The 18,734-nt window shown below is 41.3% G+C and overlaps 5 protein-coding genes across 5 annotated transcripts; 3 read left to right on the forward strand and 2 right to left on the reverse strand.

Moving 5' to 3' along the window:
• The first annotated feature begins 369 nt into the window (after positions 1–369).
• LOC108013696 (uncharacterized) lies at positions 370–1,242 on the forward strand. Its single transcript, XM_017079618.4, has 2 exons — positions 370–937; positions 1,002–1,242. Exons 1-2 carry the CDS (start codon positions 572–574, stop codon positions 1,155–1,157), a joined length of 522 nt encoding a protein of 173 aa, XP_016935107.2. The 5' UTR covers positions 370–571; the 3' UTR covers positions 1,158–1,242.
• A 383-nt stretch (positions 1,243–1,625) lies between these two features.
• TfIIS (RNA polymerase II elongation factor) lies at positions 1,626–3,106 on the reverse strand. Its single transcript, XM_070996006.1, has 3 exons — positions 2,955–3,106; positions 2,770–2,858; positions 1,626–2,706 (listed from the first exon to the last, which is right to left on the reverse strand). Exons 2-3 carry the CDS (start codon positions 2,839–2,841, stop codon positions 1,813–1,815), a joined length of 966 nt encoding a protein of 321 aa, XP_070852107.1. The 5' UTR covers positions 2,842–2,858; positions 2,955–3,106; the 3' UTR covers positions 1,626–1,812.
• Positions 3,107–4,060: 954 nt separating this feature from the next.
• On the forward strand, positions 4,061–18,219 carry vas (ATP-dependent RNA helicase vasa). Its single transcript, XM_017085993.4, has 10 exons — positions 4,061–4,206; positions 8,450–8,536; positions 8,596–8,631; positions 12,121–12,161; positions 12,219–12,432; positions 16,187–16,434; positions 16,498–17,241; positions 17,311–17,524; positions 17,589–17,866; positions 17,929–18,219. The coding sequence occupies exons 4-10, from the start codon at positions 12,141–12,143 to the stop codon at positions 17,980–17,982; spliced, it is 1,773 nt and encodes a 590-aa protein (XP_016941482.2). The 5' UTR covers positions 4,061–4,206; positions 8,450–8,536; positions 8,596–8,631; positions 12,121–12,140; the 3' UTR covers positions 17,983–18,219.
• On the reverse strand, positions 5,728–11,482 carry vig (vasa intronic gene). Its single transcript, XM_017086002.4, has 4 exons — positions 11,328–11,482; positions 10,337–11,096; positions 8,122–8,391; positions 5,728–7,778 (listed from the first exon to the last, which is right to left on the reverse strand). The coding sequence occupies exons 2-4, from the start codon at positions 11,022–11,024 to the stop codon at positions 7,249–7,251; spliced, it is 1,488 nt and encodes a 495-aa protein (XP_016941491.1). The 5' UTR covers positions 11,025–11,096; positions 11,328–11,482; the 3' UTR covers positions 5,728–7,248.
• Positions 12,555–15,744, forward strand: solo (sisters on the loose; the record flags this gene model as incomplete). The annotated part of the gene is made up of 2 exons (XM_065864509.2): positions 12,555–13,621; positions 13,933–15,744. Coding segments are annotated over 2 exons (2,844 nt in total), but the record flags the coding sequence as incomplete, so codon positions are not given.
• Positions 18,220–18,734: the final 515 nt, after the last annotated feature.

The raw sequence follows: 18,734 nt of genomic DNA on the forward strand, positions 1-18,734 counted from the left end.
AAATATATCGGTGCACTGAAATGTTTTGGACTTTTTCCGAGTGGTCACTCTGAATAATCGATACCAACTGGAAAAATCGACGCCGAATTCTTCCTCATTTCTGCGCTCTGTAAACTCTGCTCTGCTAGGTTGCTGTCACCGCTGGGTAACTTTTCGATTTTTTTGGGGCATCTCTAATTGCAAGTTATTGCTTTAATTCAAATTCAAAAATGACAATTTTGCTTGTTTATATATCTTTAAATTTTATCGCAAGTAAGTTAAGAACCACTTACTGTAAGTTTACTTTTTTAATTTTGTTTTTTAGTTATTTTAATTTTATTTTCCCAGGTCACAAAACATGTGCAGGAGTACGTCGAACCCAGACGTACTTTATAAGCTCATTAGGAAGCTTTGGCTGTCAAGTTGTCAACGCCATCCATTTTATCTCCATCAGAGATTTTTTCTTTATTATTTACGTATTAAAATCCAATTAAGAATGCTTAGCTTGTATTCCAATTAGGGTAGCCAAATCTGGATTATATTAGGCTTGCATAGAATAATATTATTTAGTGCATTCAGGTCAATAGCAGCAATGAAGCTACTCCTGTGGATCTGGGTCCTTCTGATTGGGGAGTCCCACGAATATGTGCGCCTCACTAATCTCAAGTGCGAGAGCTTTGACAAATCGTACATTGACTTTCCCGAGTGCCGACTGAAAGTCCTTGGAAGGGGAATTATAGCCGCCAACATCCATGTGAAAGTCCTTAAGTTACCAATAAACCGGATGGTAATAAGATTTATCACTTATCGGAAACTCAACGGTTACCACCCGTTTCTATTCAATGTTTCTAAAGAGCTCTGTCGATCATTGAAGCATCCAAATCGTCTAGATGTCTTCTACTGGTTCTACACCGCTTTTATGCCCTATTCGAACCTGAATCATACTTGTCCCTTCAATGTGAGTAGTTTCAATCCTATTGATCGTCTATTTTATGTTTTGAATAATTTAATTATATAAATAGAATGATGTTTACGTGAGAAACTGCACCTTGAACGATGGTATGTTTATCAAGGTTCCATTACCAAAAGGAACCTACAAGCTAACACTAGATATGGATGATGGCATCGAGACGTGGGTTTCCATTATATCCATATATTTCGACATTGATGTAGACTAAACAGCGATTTAACTTGCTTTTGAATATTTCCCAATTCTTTTGAAATTCGATAATAAGAGCTATCGAACTTTAAGTGTTGTAAAGCGAGGCGTCAGTTCAAAATGGCAGCCGGAGAAAGTGGATTTTCCTCTATATTTAAACAAATAATCAAAAAGTGTATGTCTAATTATAAAAAAAAAAGAATTTTTAGGCAGCTTTTTATAAAAAAGAGCTTGTAAGAAAACAATCAATTAAAAAACTGGAAATATCTGTTCAAAATTTTATTTATTTTATTTTATTAAAAATTTATTTTTTAATTGCTGAGCTCATAATTACCTAAATTCCATCTTTTACGTATCGTAATTTAAAAACCACGCTCAAGTTCTTCTTGGGGCCACACAACCACTACCAATGAAAGTACTGCCGTGTTATCAGCGGCATGGCGTTATCACCGGCATTCGAAATAGCAGAAAACCGACTGCGTGTGTCTCCGTTTTATCAATAGTTAATGTTTATTGAAATTTGTTTTCTCTTGGGTTTAGGTGGTCAGAGTAAGCGCCTCCGCGATCGGGCAGCAGATACAAAATGTGTTCTCGCATGTCTCGTGTCTTTACAATGTTTATAAGAATATGAAGGGGGTGTGTGTGGAGTGGCGTGCTCGGAGCTGATGCGGGAGTTAGCAGAACTTCCACCGGTTGCCGCACTCGTTGCACATGACGAAGGTGGTCATAGGCTCGTCTGCGGAGCGGGTCTGCAGCTGGTTGTAGGTGCAGTTGCGCTTCTTGCACTTGGCGCACTTGAGGAGATCGGTCTTGGTGCCCTGCACGGTGGCCAGCTGGGCGTCGTTGATGGCCTCCTTGACGAACTTCTCGCGCAGCTTCTTCATCTCGTCGCTGGCCATCTCCTCGGGCGTCATCTTGGCCAGCTGCTTGGCAGTCACGGCGCCGCACATAAAGTTACCACGCAGGCCGGGATTCTTGGGGTCCTTCAGGTTGGCCACGCGTGACCTAATGCGATTCTTGTACTTCATGTCGGTGTTCTTGAACTCGGAGTAGATGGCGTCCTCCAGTTCGGCGGCCATCTCCTCGGGCTCCCCGCATCCCTCGGGCACTTCACCTATTTTCAAGGCGGCCGCCAGCATTTCGCGACATTTGATGCGCACCGCATCCGTCATGCCGCCGGAGGGAAACGATGATTGTGAGGAGGACGAGGAAGCCTTCTTCTCCTTGTCCTTGGAAGAGGAGCTGCTGCCGCCGCCGCTGCTGTTGGACTTGTCCTTCCCCGAGGACGACGACGAGGAAGACTTGGCGGCGCTCGAGGACTTGGCGGCACTGCTGTTGTTGGAGGAGCCCTCCTTGGAAGAGCTGTGGTTGGGCGTCGTGGGCGCCGGGCTGGCCAGGAAGCGCTTCCAGTTCTTGATGAGGGTCTTCGCCAGGGCAATCACCTCGTCGTCCTTGCTGCTCTTGCGCAGCTCGTTCACCGTCATGCCGATCCGCGTCTTGGTCAGGATGTCCAGGTTGATGTTCAGCGTTTGCAGGGCCTTCAGGAGGTCCAGGGCCTGTTCCTGTCCCTGTATGGTGGATGTAATGATATAATGGGTGACATGGCCTGTTTGATTAACCCCCAAACTCACTGTCCCGTCGCTGGCCATCGAAATCTTGCTCATCTTCTTCTGGATCCGAAACACTTCCTCCTCCACGCTCATGTTGGGCAGCTGTATCTCTAGAGATCAGAGGTTAGGTTAACTGTCGTCGGGAACCGGCTGTATTGTATATTCTGCTAATGTCACCGACTTTTGTGTGGCAAGCGGGCTATTACCTCTTTTCCCTCCAATAAAAGTTGTTTACTATTTTTTTCGTTTCTGTATTCGCAGAACGAGTTGGAAGAATAACCCTAATGCGATTTAGTGGTACCGCATAGCCGCTTGCCAAGAAATACCAAGCCATGCCGAGCAGTAGTCGTTTCCAACTGGAATTCCACTGGAATCGGAAATGTGGTAGTCTGTTCAGACAGGCGGTTTTCTGTATCAACGACCAAATTCTTCTTCAGTAAGCAAACGCAAAGAAATTCAATGTTTACCTGGACGTATTCAGTATTTGCCGACAGCCTTCGATAAATTATTAGCCTTGGAGAACGTTCCACTTGCTTATGTCAAAACTACATTTATTTTTGCGTTGCAATCTATTTTATTATCGGGAAAACTTAATTTGCTTGTTCTTTTCTTCTGTTTGCTTTGCTGATCAGATGTTTCTGCAAAAGAAGTTTTTTTTCCGCTTAAGAAGCCCTTAGGAGCGTGTCTCCGCTAAATCAACGTGGCCAGTGAAAGCCCGCCAATAAATGAAATCGGTATTTTTCTATATGTCTAGTATTTTTGGACTTTGGAGGAGGAGCGCCCTCTTGGGTTGTCGGAAAAAATACCTCGACATAAATATATATTCTTATTCAAGTACATCGATATATAGATCTTTTATTTTATTATTTTATTTTATTATATATTAATCTTTTGTTCCATAAAACAGCGATAAATACAAGCATGTTTTAGTTTTTAGTTAACTTATATTAGTCATCGGCAGTTTTTGTTAATGGATGATAGTGTCGAAATGGTATTTAATTTTTCGTTGTAATCCATTTTACTAACGAGAAAACTCAACTCAAAAACATGTTCCATTCTTCTTCGCTTTCGGTTTGTTGTGGTCTATTCCATTTTCTTCTTAAGAGAGCAAAATGTGCTCTAATATATAGAATACAATATATAGAATACATAAGCTGCGGGCAAGATAATAAAAATGTTGAACTTAGATCTCAATAGTTTTTGTATTATTAGCGGTAGTAAAACATTTTGACATTCTCTTTTGAGTGTGAACGGGTCGATGTTTCGCTGTGTGTAGAGGATATAACCGTGGCTATCGTTTGAACAGGCTTATCCGTCTATCGAAAGGTGTTTTCCCAGCTCTAAACGAATAGCTCGGCCATTTCGAAATTCGAATTTGCGCGAAGTGCTTCCTCGCCGTTTAATTTGTGAAATAAATTTTAAGTGATTTTTTTATTTAAAAACTCGAAGAAATACAAGGTAAGCGTGCGGAACTTCAGTTTTCTAATATTTTTTAAATTCGGAGCCACAAATCGTTGTTATAGAATTATACAAGTGTCGCGCAAAAAGCAAGGAATTCCATATAAATTGCACAGAGCCATAAATTAAAAGTGTTAGAAAAATTTTTCTTCTTGATACTTATAGCATGTTAAGTAAAAATGTAAGTTTTTAAATTTATCTTCTGATATTCGCTTGGCTTATTAAATTGCCTGCTGTTCGAAGAAAAAGAAAGTACATTAAATACTTCATGCTATTATAAATTTCCTTTTAAATTTTCATTTAAAATTATAAATTACCAAGAAAACTCTTTGCAAGTTCCTTTTGGCCCCATTCGCTTGGCGTCCATTTTTTGCTCTCCTTTTGCTAGTCACCGTTATGTTCTAGGGCTGTCGAAGCGCCAAGTTGTGTGAGACACGCATTCTTTCCCTGTTTGACTGTGCCTTTTCCACAAGTTGGCAGGCCTGAAGTTTGTCTTTTCCTTTTGCATTCATTTCTAACTGGATATAATCCGCGTGAAAGTTGTTAAAAGAGTTCAACTGACAATCTTTGTGAAAAATCATTAACTTAAGAAGTATAAAAAAAAATTACAAAAAGGTAGTGATTTAAATAAATGTGATCTAGACTCGCGCGCAACTATTAAAAGTTCTCGAAATTTCACTTGGCTTCTACTTATGCTCATTCTCCACAACAGAGAAAAAAATATGAGTCCGCGCGGGAAAGTTGTTAAAAGTGTTCAATTTCAGAATCTAATTGTGAAAAAGCATTTACTTAGGGGTATCAATTTTATTGAAAATGCAAAGCATGCTCTGCTGAAAATTGCCAAAGAAGTTGCAGACTGTTTTAAAAAATATTTATTTAATCTAGATTCCCGCGCATTCATTCAGATTCTCTTGCTCATTTTCCACATGTTTGGCCTTACGACCTTGATTTTCATCATTTTTCAGTTCACGTTTTTAATTTTTATCTTTGCGGTTCCTTTTTCGCTTTGGCATTATGTTTCATCCACAAATTCTTTGTTACATTCACTGAAAATATTTCGTACATAGTTTTCATAATCTTACATTTTTATTCAGGGACTAATTTTTTCTGAACTTTCGCATGCTTTTTGTTCGTGCTTGCCTGTTCATTCATGCTCGTGCTCGTTTGACTATATCAGTCCCTTGCTTACTTTTTTGTTTTTCGCGCGTAAGATTGATTTGGATTTTTTCATTAAAAAAAAAAATGGAGATTCTATCAGATGTGTAACGCGCCAATTAGCATTTCCCGCTTTTTTTTTTTTGTTTTCGTAAGTTCTCGTTTTTTGAGTTTCCTATATTATAGTTCTCATTTGCTAAAATCATTTTTATATTTTAATTTTCTAGCCAGCAGAATTTTCCATTCTAATGAAATTTAAAACGCTTAAAATATTTCCTTTGGAAAGTACCACTCGCTTCAAATTACATTTTAATAGTTTTCACATTCTCGTCGATTCCCATTCCCATTAAAGTCTTCAAATTCAAGTGTTTTTTTGTTTCTTTATTTTTATCAAATAAATTTTCTTGTTTTTATGTTTAAACGAGTTGCTCAACATTTGGTTGCTGTTGAATGGTTTGTTTCTTTGGGTCAAAATACAATACAATATTTCAAAAAATGTCGTATATTTTGTTCATCTACGAGTTCCTTCTTTTCCTTACTTTGCTTGCTTATTCTTTTGTTTTGTGTGTTTTGTTTTGCCGTCATAAAATTGATTTTACCAAGTATGTACGAATATATATCTCATATAATTTATACAGTTTCTAATTAATAGAAGCAAACGATTTTACAGGGATCTTCGTACTATCGTTTCTAGGAGTGGTTTCTATCATCTGACTTGAAAGCGGCCCTCCTCCAACTGTAAATCTACTTATTAAAGGTTTATAATTTGCTCCAATAGTTAATCGATATTTTTTGTTTTTATTTCTTTAATAATGCTTAAATTAATATTGTTTTGCTTTGTATTTCAGTGTGTGTGTGTTCAGTTAGGTTTTTATAATTAAAAGTAGTATATATGATGCATAGTTTGCTTTATAATTATTAAATTTAAATGTTTAATTATAGAATTTGCATCCAAGAAACACAATTACAAAGGTTTTAACACTTACTATTCTTTCGGTTTTCTCTTTCCAACTACTGATTTTAATATTTGTCCATTTTGTTTTCTTTATTTTAAATAAAAGTTAACATAGTAAAAATAATAAAACGTACATTTCTCTACGAAAATGTGATTCGTAATAGAACAAAAAGTTTATATGAGTAATGAAAATGCTTTTACTGTTCTCTCGATGAAAACAAACTATTGTAATGTAGTGTATTTTGCTTCTTTTTATCGAAGAATTTGTCAGGCCGTGATGTTGTATATTATATATTTTATCTTTAGTTTATTTTATTTTATTCGCCTTGTTCACTGGTTAGCGACTGTAATTGGTTTTTATTAGATAGGATGATTTTTGATTAAGTGATTGGTAATAACATAAAAAAAACAACTTTACATCTGGATTTGGTTGATGTAATAAAACAATTTCTATGTCCGCCCATGCCGTTTTTTATATAGAAAAATCTCGAAACAAATCTCTTCGACTGGTGAACAGACATTAGATGTAAAATCCCTAATGAGGATGACTTAGCCCCTGACTCTGACTAGTTTACACGAGGTCACTTGCTTGATCGCGATTTTATAGCGTAAAATCTGATTAGTTGGCCACGCATAAACTAAAATTGCTTTTCGTGTGTTCTGGTCATATATTTAAATATGTATGTATAATTTATTATCAATTTTTTGCTTAGCTTTGTTGGTTGGTATTTTTGTTGCTTTTGGCTTATATGGCGGCTACAATTGTTTCATCTTCGATTTCCCCCTCTTTGTTGTTAAAAAGTTTCTTGTCTGTGATATATGTAAGTTATAAGATTTCATTTTGGTAACTTGCTGATTTCCTTCTTCTTCATCTCTTCAGTCACCAAAACTGCAATTTGAGGAGCAACCTCCTGCCTAAATCCTCTCGTGATTTAAGCCAGTGTGGGGAACTGACGCTCATCGTTGACCTTGGGAGCAGTGTTCTGTTGTCGCTCGAAACGCTTGTTTTGACCTGGACCGCTGTTGTTCTGATTGTTCTGGTTGTTGCCCGGACCACGACGCTCGATTGGCGGCCTCTGGCTCTGAGCGGACGGAGCACCGCCCTCGTTATTATGCTGCTCCTGCCTGCCAGACTGACCATCTCGCGGGCCACCGCGGTTTCCACCCTCGCGGTTGTTGCCGCCACCCTCACGGTTGCCGCCCTCGCGATTGCCTCCTTCGGTGCGTGGTCCGCCAAATCCACCACCTGGTCGTGGACCTCCACGGCCACCACGTCCTCCGAAGCCACCAGGTCCGCGACGACCATCGTTGAAGTTGAACTGGATGTCCAGAACGCGCTGCTGCCTGCCCACGCGCTGAGGATACAGGGCGGGATCGTATTCGAGCTCCTCTTCGCTGTCGTTCTCCTTCTTTTTGTTGCTAGTCAAGACGACCATTTTCTTCCATTGTGTGGTGTCCTCACCTGGGGGTAAAAGTATTGTTAGTTTTTGTTTTTAATGGGTTAGTCTGTTCTATTGCGATAATCATGTTAGGATGTAGTAGGTTTCAAAGATTATAAAACGAGTTAGTCTTTCCTTTGAAAATAAGTTGTGAAAATGAACAGATTGAAATTTAACATGCTGACTTCAGCTTAGCATGAATATTATAGATAGGAATTGTGTTTCTAAAAGCTCTCAACATTGATTATCCCAAAATTGTAATGAAGGAAGGATTATTTCTCACTTTTCCAGTTACAATTATCTTAATTATCTTGTTAAAATATTTTAATTAAAATGGTAACCCATAGATTTCCATTGTTCACACACCTTCTCCAGCCTTGCGGATGTTGAAGGTTGGCTTGATGCGTTGTCCCTGCTGTGCCTTCCACTCGTCCAGGGTCAGTTCCTTGGCCTCCTCCTCGGCGGCAGCCTGCGCCTCGGTCTGTGCCTCAGTGCCCGATTCGTCAGCCTTGGCTCCACCCTCGGCAGTGGTCACATTGGTCTCGCTTTCGTTCTTGTTCACATCGTCAATAGCCTCTTTAACCGATCCCCAGTTGTGGGAACCAGCTCCATCCCGCTTGTCAATTGATTTTACACCTGTGGATAATACAAGATTACATGAATTAATAATGATTTGTATTGTGTTTAATTACAGCAAAGCCAATTGTAAGAAAAACCTGAGCTATCTGGAAACTAGCCAAAGCCTACAAAAGCTATCTGGAAACTTGCGTTCAAGCTACAAGTAAGTTATCATATCCTCAAAGTTTATTATTTGTCTAATTCTAATTTATTTCTTAACAGAGAGCTCGAGCTTATTTTAATTTCTTGACTAAATCGGTGAGTTTGGATATTAAGTAAAGTAAAACATAATGGATTATTCTATTCTGGAACTAAATTTGAACGAAGATAACCTTTTTTCGGAGTTGGCCTAGTATGAATCTGCTTTAATAGCAAAAACCTCTACTATTCAACACTGCGCTAATTGGGTCAACTATGGCCGGGAATCACCTTGCCCATTGAAGTCTAACCACGTTAGGCCTTTTCACTGCCCTCGCATGGTGGCAGATAAGCCGACAGCACCCGTTCGCTGTAATCAGATTCAGTGGGGGAACTGTTCCCCCATTTGTGCCTTGCAAAGGCCTCCTACAAGCACTTGCGTTAGACGGGAATGCCGCCATGAAGATGGGCAAACTATTTTTAACCCATTTTCTCTTTCGATTTGTGTGCTGTAGTGCTTCTTTTCTGTTGCTGCGTTGTGATTATTATAATTTTGGATATTCCAAAAATGAAACAGTCTGAGAAGGCAGTAAATAACAGAGAATGCGAGGAAGCTGATTTTATTTGGTGGATGGAAGTGTGTTGTGTAGCTAGCTGCTTGTTGAATATTGTCTGACCATTAGTATTGATTTGACTTGATCCACCACGTGAGCGACAGATTTGCTGGGTTGCTTCCCATTGTCCATATGTTTATGGGGGTTTGTTGTGCCACAAATGGTTTACACCCTGCCATTTCCCATTTAATCTAGTCGGTATCTTGGCATTTGGGATTGTCTCATATTTTCCTCAAATCGCTTGTAAAATTATAGATATCATATAATTTTCTTGAGCGTTTATATATAAATTGTTTAATTATAGATAGATTTTTAAGTGCACTTGCTCTTAGCTGATCGAGCTCGCTAATTGGAGTTTCATTTTAGGAATAATGAAATAGTAAAGTTTTTTTTTATTGGTGATTTGCAATGTAGATAGCAATCAAATACTTCTTGAAGATATCGGTCATGAGTAGTTCACAATAATTATGAGGAATTTATTTGGTTCAAGTAACATAATTGTTCTGGATTATTGGCTAATATCAATAGAGTATCAGATCTGAGCAATATTAGCTGAAAGACGGCTAATATTTTCACATGAATATAAACAAAACATGATAATAGGTTGCGTATAAACTATGGATGGAATGTGTTTTTCCTGCCTGCTGAGTTCGCTTTTCTGGTTGTCATGGAGCGTTGTTTTTGTTTCATTTCTAAATTTTCTTATAGGTGGGCGGGCTTGCTCATTTTGTGGTTATGTCTGCTGTGCCCCACGATGGTTTAGCTTCAGCTTTAGATCGCCACCAGCACAGATGAAAATGTTGATAACAATAAATAAATTTAAAGATTTTTAAATCTGACATTAAGAACAGTATAATAGTCTTGAACCTATAATATGATAGATAGAGTCGAGCATTATAGTTTAATTTTTAAAATATCAAAATGGTATTTATTGAGGCGATAAACATTTGAATTTATTGTTAAGTGGTGGGATAAGAACATGGTCTTAAGTGATTTCTTTAGGCTAGCCTATTTTGACCTTGTGCTATGAGCAATATCCTATCTTTCTGATCTGGAACCCTATAAGTCGAACGTCTTTTACCCACAGTAGAGATTCTATTCTATAACCTATCTATAACCAGAAGTCAACGTTTATTCTTCAACCTGAGTGTTTAGATTTGGTAAAGCACATCATCTAAGATGGATTTATCTTATGGTTTGCTCTTACTCACCGGTTCTATCGGATCCCGACTGGCGGTCGAACTCGCGCTTCCTGTTCTGGCCATCGTAGTTCCTGTTCTGGCGCTGCGGGCGATCTCCACCAGCACCGCCTTGGCCGCCGCCTGGACCGCGGTAGGGACGCGACTGCTGCTGGCCATCGGGTGCTCCTCCGTTCTCGCGGACGTTGCGGCGGTTGTTGCGCTGCTCGCGGGATTCCACAGTGTTGCCATTGCCATTCTGTTGACGGAAGTTGACGCTGCGCTGCTGACCCTGTCCGCCTTGTCCTTGACCCTGTCCTTGACCGCTGCCGAACTCACGTGTTCGGTTGGCGCCACCTGGTCGTGGAGCACCCTGCTGTTTGTTGTTGTTGAACTGTGGCTTGTCGGCGGATGGGGCAAACTTCTTGCCATCGGTCTTGTTTAAGGCGTTGTTCGGCTTGTTCTCCTTCTCGGCCTGGTTCGGTTTCTTGGCATTGGGTCCGCCGAGATTGGATCCTGCGGCCGCCTTGTTGTTGTTGTTGGTCACCTTGGCGGTCGTTTTGGTGGCCGCTGCACCAGCTGACGGCTGCTTCTTCTTGCCAGCGGCTGCTGCTGCGGCAGAGGCAGCGGCGGCCGTCGGCGCCACAAGATTATCTAATGGATCGCTGACATCGTCGTCCATGAACAAGAGTTCATAACGATTTTTACCGGCGCTGTCCATGATTTTATGGATGGGTGTGTTGTTTGTTTTTATTTTCGCTAGCTGGCTGCCTTTATTCTCGTGCCTTTTTTACTGCAAAAGAGAATTTGAACACACAGTTTTTAGTAGGAATTGATTGATTTTCCTTTTTCGCCCGCGCCTCACACCCTATCGAGATTTCTGAGGTTTTCTTTGATATTTTTGTATGACAAACTGTGATGGAACAGTCTGAATTTTCTTGTAATTTGTGATTTACGTTGAAAGGACTTTGACTAACTTGGATTTTCGCAATTTTTGTAGGCCTTTTGGGGGGATTTTTCTTACTTTTCTGCTGGCTGTTTGGTGGCTGCTGCTCTCTAACCTTAATTTTCAGCGTTTCTTCTTCGCCTCGCTGCTAGTATTACCTACACACACTGGCGCACGCGATTCCTCACGCACATGGGCCAGCTCACGCACACAGGGGCGCCCACATGTGTTCTTGGTATACATAGAAAAACAGAAACTCACGTTTTTCCACGCGTTTCGCGGCGAATGGCTAGTTTCCCTCAGAATGGCAGCTGTGTTTAGTGGGCTCTAGCTTGGGCGGGCTTTGGTTTTTAGTTTGAAAAACTCATGACATTGGCGAAAGAATCTGTAATGAAAGGGGATAAAAAGGCTATAAAGTCGGTACAAATATAATATTTGGTTAACTTAATCCTACAGCAATGATCTGTGTTTATTGAGCACTGGCGATGTTTCCGATTTGGGCGCCAGTTTGATTTTTGGTTGACTTCTGGGTAATTAAGATTTGATACAAAAATACCCATAATAAATATAGGTACTCTACACAAGCGTAAAGGATTTGATTTATTGTAGGTGAAGGCCGTTAAAAACCTTTATTTAAAAAACGAAAGGTGGTATTGAAAATCTAAATTAATATTCAGTTAGTGGATCAGATAATAGTTACTAACTGAATATTAAGTTGGATTTTCAGAAATCAGTTAAAGATTTAAATAAGATCTTTATCAAGAACCTGAGTTAGCCATCAAACGATGTAGTGGTTTTTGTAAAGCAAGATTTGTTGTTTGGACTACATAACTACGAAAACAATTTATACTAATTTTATTATTTTTTTTAGCTTATTAAGAATCCACCAATATGTCAGACTGGGGAGATGAGGTATGTATAAACTAAAACCACAATTTCGACATTACTACTAAATGGAGTTTTTTTCAGCCTTCTGTGGCAGCCACCACTACCAAGGAAGTTTCCGGTTGGAGCGATGATGAGGACACTGGCAAGAGCTCCGCTGGAGGCGATGGCGGCAAGAGAGGCGGCTATAATAAGGGAGGAGATCGCGATGGAGACGCCGATGGAGGTGGTTACCGCGGGGGCCGCCGTGAAGGAGGCGGCGGAGGGTTCCGAGGTCGTCGCGACGACAATGAAGATGGTAAGTACATTTTCTGAATTGCCACTTAGAATTAAATATTAAATATAAGACCAAAACGTCCTAAAAATAGGTAACTTACGTCTCTGTTTAACGCTGTGTTTGTGCATTGTTTTGTCATGTAGTTTGTTTTTTCGTTTTGTGTTCCCGAATTCGACCAATTGGTTCGTTTGCCAACTTCAGCTATAGAGCTGCCACCGATCCCATCCAGCTTGGATAAGGATGTGGTGGGCGAATTCATCGATCAGCTGCATTTGGTCAAGTACACAACCAGCCTGGCAAGCGTTCGGGAATTGCGTGACTATTTGTTCAAGGCCTTCAAGGATTTGGTGAACAAAGAGTGGGATTCTCTGGAGAGACTTGATCAGGAAAGGCGTGATCAAAAAGCGCATCAGATACGCGAGACGAAGGCCATGATGGATCGCTTTATAGAGAACATGGACCGATTGCTAATCGACACTGAAGGTGCACTGCAACAGGAGGCAAATGTTTTAAGGCAGTTTCAAGACATGGGTGTAGATTGGAGAGCAAACATGTCGCAAGTGGATCTGACTTCACCACAATTTGTGGTGCCCCAATCTTCGGAGGTCAGGACGAGGGGACCTGAGGGCGGTCGACCAAGAGGAGCAACAGGAGCCACAGAAACAACCAAGATTGGACTTGCATCCCAAGAGCTGCTTCAGTTTGAGAATATTGTTCCAAATCCTCCCAGGATGTCTATTGATGGTGCTGGACTATCGGAAGACGAAAGGAGCACAGGGCCTGAACTCACATATGGCACTACCAGATTTCGCCACTGGTTGAGTGAGGAGTACGTCGTTCGCCATGAAATAAGAACAGTATCTTTTCGCAGTCCCCGCGAGTTTCGTCACAAATTGTCTTGGCCAAATACCCCCAAGCCATCTTGGGAGAGCCACTCAAGGTGCCAAAATGCAATCGGGATTTTTGTCGCAGTTCGTAGGACAATGTTGGTAGCTGCTGTTGAGACTGGTGGCAGCAGAGCGGACAACTCTAGCATTGTGCAGGCCAGCAGCTTAGTGAACCTGGCACGGCAAAACCGGTCTCAGAATCAAAATACACCCGTCAGTCGCTACGAATCGAATCAAGGAACCCCCTTATCCGCAGCTGGTGTCTCCGACAGGGTAGCTATGCGTGCCTCGAGCACCCCACTTGGACAAAACAGCGATCCAGGGTATTTTAACCAAATAACTAGTACTATCCTTTCCTTCCTTACCATCTGTGGGTGCTCCGAAGTTCCTTTAGGCAACACGCGGCTGTTTATCAAGGGGGAAACAAACATTTAAAATTTACAAGTACTAAACAAAATTTAGGTGATTACCGAAATTTTTAACATACTCAGAATTGTTCAATTTTGACAGCATGACTTTCGGCAATTTTTGTTCCCTAAAATGAACTCGGCATGCTCTTCTATACCACTATCCTTTCACTGCTCCTTGCTTTACTTTCAAATGGTACATAAGCTTAGTAATATGCGTTTCACAGTTTGTCATTTATACGCAATCTGACCTATGACGATGGCGCCATTCCATTGGCGGTGCCAGGAGGAGCAGCATCGACGCCAATTGGTCCATCGCTGCCAGGTCAACATTCCTTGGAGTTGGAACTGGACAGCGGCACCTTGGTCCTGCCGACGGATGGGGATGAAACCGCCGCAATGGGACAGGCTGGTTTATCAGTTGGGCGTTCTCGGCTCGTGGGAACCCCATCATTGACTCCCTTTCCGTCGTTCCAACCCAGACTGCCGGTTATTGATGAGGAGCACCATCGCCCCCTCACCCTCACCCTCACCAGGGCGTCACGTGAGTTGCAGATGTCTTTGCCACCGGAAGAGGAGGCCAACGCAGTCATATTGGAAGAACCTGCGGCAGCTGTAGAGGTTGCTTTGCCAGTTGCAATGCCAGTGACCCCTCCTTTGAGTCCGCGACGTGAATGGATCTGTGTTTTCCGGCCACGGGATCAGTTGGTTAACTATGTCGAAGGGCCAGCTCCCAGACGAGCAGCCAGGGTCCGACGTCCCCGAGTACGAGTTCCTCCTCGCCCTATTGCAGTTCCCACTCCGCCAACAACACCGGAACAACCAATCCGAGACGAGGAAGCAATGCGAAGCAATCGTCATATTGCCACCACTTTTATGTCTGACTTCCTGCAAAATGCTGCGGCGGTGGTGGATCCTTCACGACTGACAGAAGTGATGCCTACTCCAACCGAAATAAAATCTCCTGGACTGCCGCAGATAGATCCAGCTATATCAGCTACCAACTCCATGGAGTTGGTTCATGATCTTCAAAAGTTTTCCGATTCTGGAGCTAGTATGCCATTAAAAGCTGCTTTCCAGGATCTTGAAGTAGCTCCCTTGGATATTTATGTTAACGCTCAAGATCAGATGGCTCCGTTTGATTCGGCTACTGCCCTATTACCTCCAATAAATTCTACTCCCATCGTTCAGGATCCAAATAAGATTATAGTTGGTCCAATAAATTCTCATGAAATTAAACCAGAAATGGTGGACAAATCTAACTTACTGAATACTTCGGTACAACTTACGACAATGGAGAATACGTCGATACAACTAATGCCAATGGAAAACACATCCGTACATCTTATGCCAACGGAAAATACATCGGCAGAAAATACCTCGATACAACTTATGCCAATGGATATTGACGATGCCCCTCTGCAGGTTTCAAGCACATTGGCTAATATGAGCGATCATGCCTATGTGACTGATGTGCAGGTACTGCCAACGCTGGAGATTCAATCTTTTAATATCGCTAGCATAGATGTAGATGCTAGCCGAAAAAAAATGGATTCCACAGTGACATCAACAGAAGGCCTTCAAACACAAAAGGAGCCTAGGACAGCAACGCAAAATCCACTGAATCGGGTGTCAATTAAGGATTTGGCTTTCATTTCAAAACACGCTAGTATGCTACGTCTAATGGTGGATCGTCACAAGCAACTCAGTGCAGAGGGAAAGTCCCGGTTGCTATTTAATCGCGAAGGCTTGTTTAGTTATTATTCCATGCCCGCTGTTAAGGTCTACGATCCAAAGATCATTATAAACATGGAAAAGGACAAGATTCGGCTTGTCCATGGCTTGTTTGAGGTCCTCATCAGACAGCCTCAGGTGGATATGCAGAATGCGTCCTTTATTCGGAATCGTAGAGATGCGGTGATCACATGCCGTTATTTACTTGAGCTTAAGACAGCAAATTTCATAAATCTTAGTTCGGATGGTAGATTCTTTTCCCTTCGATAAAAAAAACACATAACTATAATTTATAAGAATATTAATAGTCTCCTGAAATTTTCTTTTTTAATTTGAAACCAAATTATATTTGAACTGTAATGAAATATCTGGGATTATTATAAATATGGAGAGAAATTTTAATTTAATCAATTTTAAAATGTATCTATTGACTCTTAGTTCGGATGATATATAATTTTTCCCTTTATTTCCTACTTTAATTTAAAGCCAACTTCTAAGCAAGATTTATAAGATTTTAAAATGTAAAGTTTTTACTGGAATTTTTAATTTCTAAACTTAATTTGTTTTATTGATGAAATATATAAAAATACTCAAACTTTGAAATGCTTTTTGATTTAGTTGTAGCGAGTGTATTGCGTTTATCGTTATTTATTATGTGAATCCTTAGGTGTTGAATTTTTGTATACAATTGAATTGTTTCTTTTAAGCAATCTTATTTTATTTACGAAATCACTTATTATTATTTAGGCGAAGAACGTCGGGGAGGCCGCTTCAATCGGGAGCGCGGAGAACGCGGCGAGAAGGGAGAAGGCGGTTTTGAGAGACGCCGTCGCAATGACGATGATGTGAACAACAACAATGAGGTCGGCGAAAATGGCGAGAAGCCGCGTGAATTTTATATTCCGCCGGAGCCGTCTAACGATGAAACGGAGATCTTCAGTAGTGGCATCACTTCGGGCATTAACTTCTCCAAGTACGACAACATTCCCGTCAAGGTACCTATTATACTATCAAATCAGAAGACTTGTGAAAACTAATGACTGTTTTATATTGTTAAGGTGAGCGGCGAGGATGTGCCGAAGCCCATCAAGAACTTTGACGACGCTAAATTGCGTGGCATTGTCGTAGAGAACGTGACCAAATCGGGTTACAAGGTGCCGACCCCAATCCAGAAGGTGTCAATCCCAGTGATTGCCGCTGGTCGTGATTTGATGGCTTGTGCCCAGACTGGCTCTGGTAAAACTGCTGCTTTTCTGTTGCCGATCCTCACCAAATTGCTGGATGATCCCCAGGATGTGGAGATTGGAAAGCCGCAGGCCGTGATTGTATCCCCAACTAGGGAGCTGGCTATTCAGATCTTTAGTGAAGCGAGGAAGTTTGGCTACGATTCGTATCTGAAGATCAGCATTGTTTACGGCGGCACCTCGTTCAAGCATCAGAACGAGTGCATTACGAAGGGCTGCCATGTCCTAATCGCCACTCCGGGTCGACTGATGGACTTTGTGGAGCGTACCTTCATAACCTTCAGTGACACTCGCTTCGTTGTGTTGGACGAGGCCGATCGCATGCTGGACATGGGCTTCTCGGAAACCATGCGCAAATTTATGACCCACCCGACTATGCGTCCGGAGCACCAAACTTTGATGTTCTCGGCCACTTTCCCGGAGGAAATTCAGCGCTTGGCGGGAGAGTTCTTGAAGAACTATGTCTTCGTAACCATAGGCGTGGTTGGAGGGGCCTGTTCCGATGTGTCGCAGACCATTTTCGAGGTTAACAAGTTCGCCAAGCGAGCCAAGCTGATGGTAAGTCAGAAAATTGTCCATAAACTTTAATAATGCTATTAAAATCCTGGTTTTCGTTTGATTTTTAAGGAAATCCTTCGCGAGCAAGCGGATGGTACCATCGTTTTTGTAGAGACCAAGCGTGGCGCTGACTTCTTGGCTTCGTTTCTTTCGGAAACAGAATTTCCGACCACTTCGATCCATGGCGATCGTCTCCAGAGTCAACGCGAGCAGGCCTTGCGTGACTTCAAGAATGGATCCATGAAGGTTATCATTGCCACATCGGTGGCTTCTCGTGGTCTTGGTAAGAGCTTGGAGAGCCTAGCTTCTTGATTTGAAAATCTAACACATTTCTTCTGTTCCGTTAGATATCAAGAACATCAAGCATGTGATCAACTTTGATATGCCAAACAATATCGATGATTATGTGCATCGCATTGGTCGCACTGGCCGTGTCGGAAATAATGGTCGTGCCACCTCGTTCTTTGATCCTGACCAGGATCGCGGACTCGCTGTAGACTTGATTAAAATCCTGGAGGGAGCTAATCAGACTGTTCCGGAGTTCCTTCGCGAAATTGGCGGGGGTGGCGGCGGTGGTGGAGGCTACTCCAGCAAGAACTTTGGTGGCGTGGATGTCCGTGGTGGCGTAAGTTTACCCACAGAACTTTTTACTGTATGCGTTTACTGATTTATGAATTTTATACACAGGGAAATACCATCTCCGACATAACCAACACCGAGAATAACGAGGATTGGGACTAAGGGACTCAAACTTGGGTCGTAGATGTTAACTGTTTGAACCTATCGAATTAAGATTGACTGAGTCCACCCCTCGTTAACGTTCGAATTCCATAGGCGTATATAACAACTATATAGTAGCCTTAACTTTATAAAAATGCATCTTAAGAGAATTTGCGTAAGAATTTACTTATTTTTAATTTTCCCATTCGACGTATCGTTTAAATAAGAATAAATTTCATTAAAAGAAATTTCCAAAAATATAGCCTGTTTTTTATATATTTTTTTAGTGTGGTAAAACCTAATTTCGACGCTGTTCACAGGGTGTAGTGTGGTATATTCTAAAATTTTTTTTACATAGTAAGAAGATATAAATGAAATAAACAGGTGAGATTTGAATCAATTAATGGATTCTTAATATATTATAATATTGGGTGCTAGTAGCTTTACTGCTTATAACTGAAAGGTGTTCTTGGGTAGTTAAAATAATGGATTCTTAATATATCCTTTTAACTCCTTATAACGGACATAAGCATGTGTTTGTTTTTATGTACTTTACTCATCCTTCGTGTTTCACTGTTTGTTGTTTGCCTGCTGTCTGTTGGCTCTCTCGCTCTCCGTTAAAGCCGGCTTTTTGAACGATGCCTCGCCCTGCCTGTAACAGTCCTCCCCCAAAAACGCAAACCGACCCACAAATGTTGCCCTTTTGCGTTTGCTGTCTTTGCAGAACAAAATCAATAACTGAGAAACCCACCACGCTGCTGCTCTTTGAGTTG

Source organism: Drosophila suzukii, chromosome 2L (genome assembly GCF_043229965.1).
Source record: "Drosophila suzukii chromosome 2L, CBGP_Dsuzu_IsoJpt1.0, whole genome shotgun sequence".
NCBI lineage: Eukaryota > Metazoa > Arthropoda > Insecta > Diptera > Drosophilidae > Drosophila > Drosophila suzukii.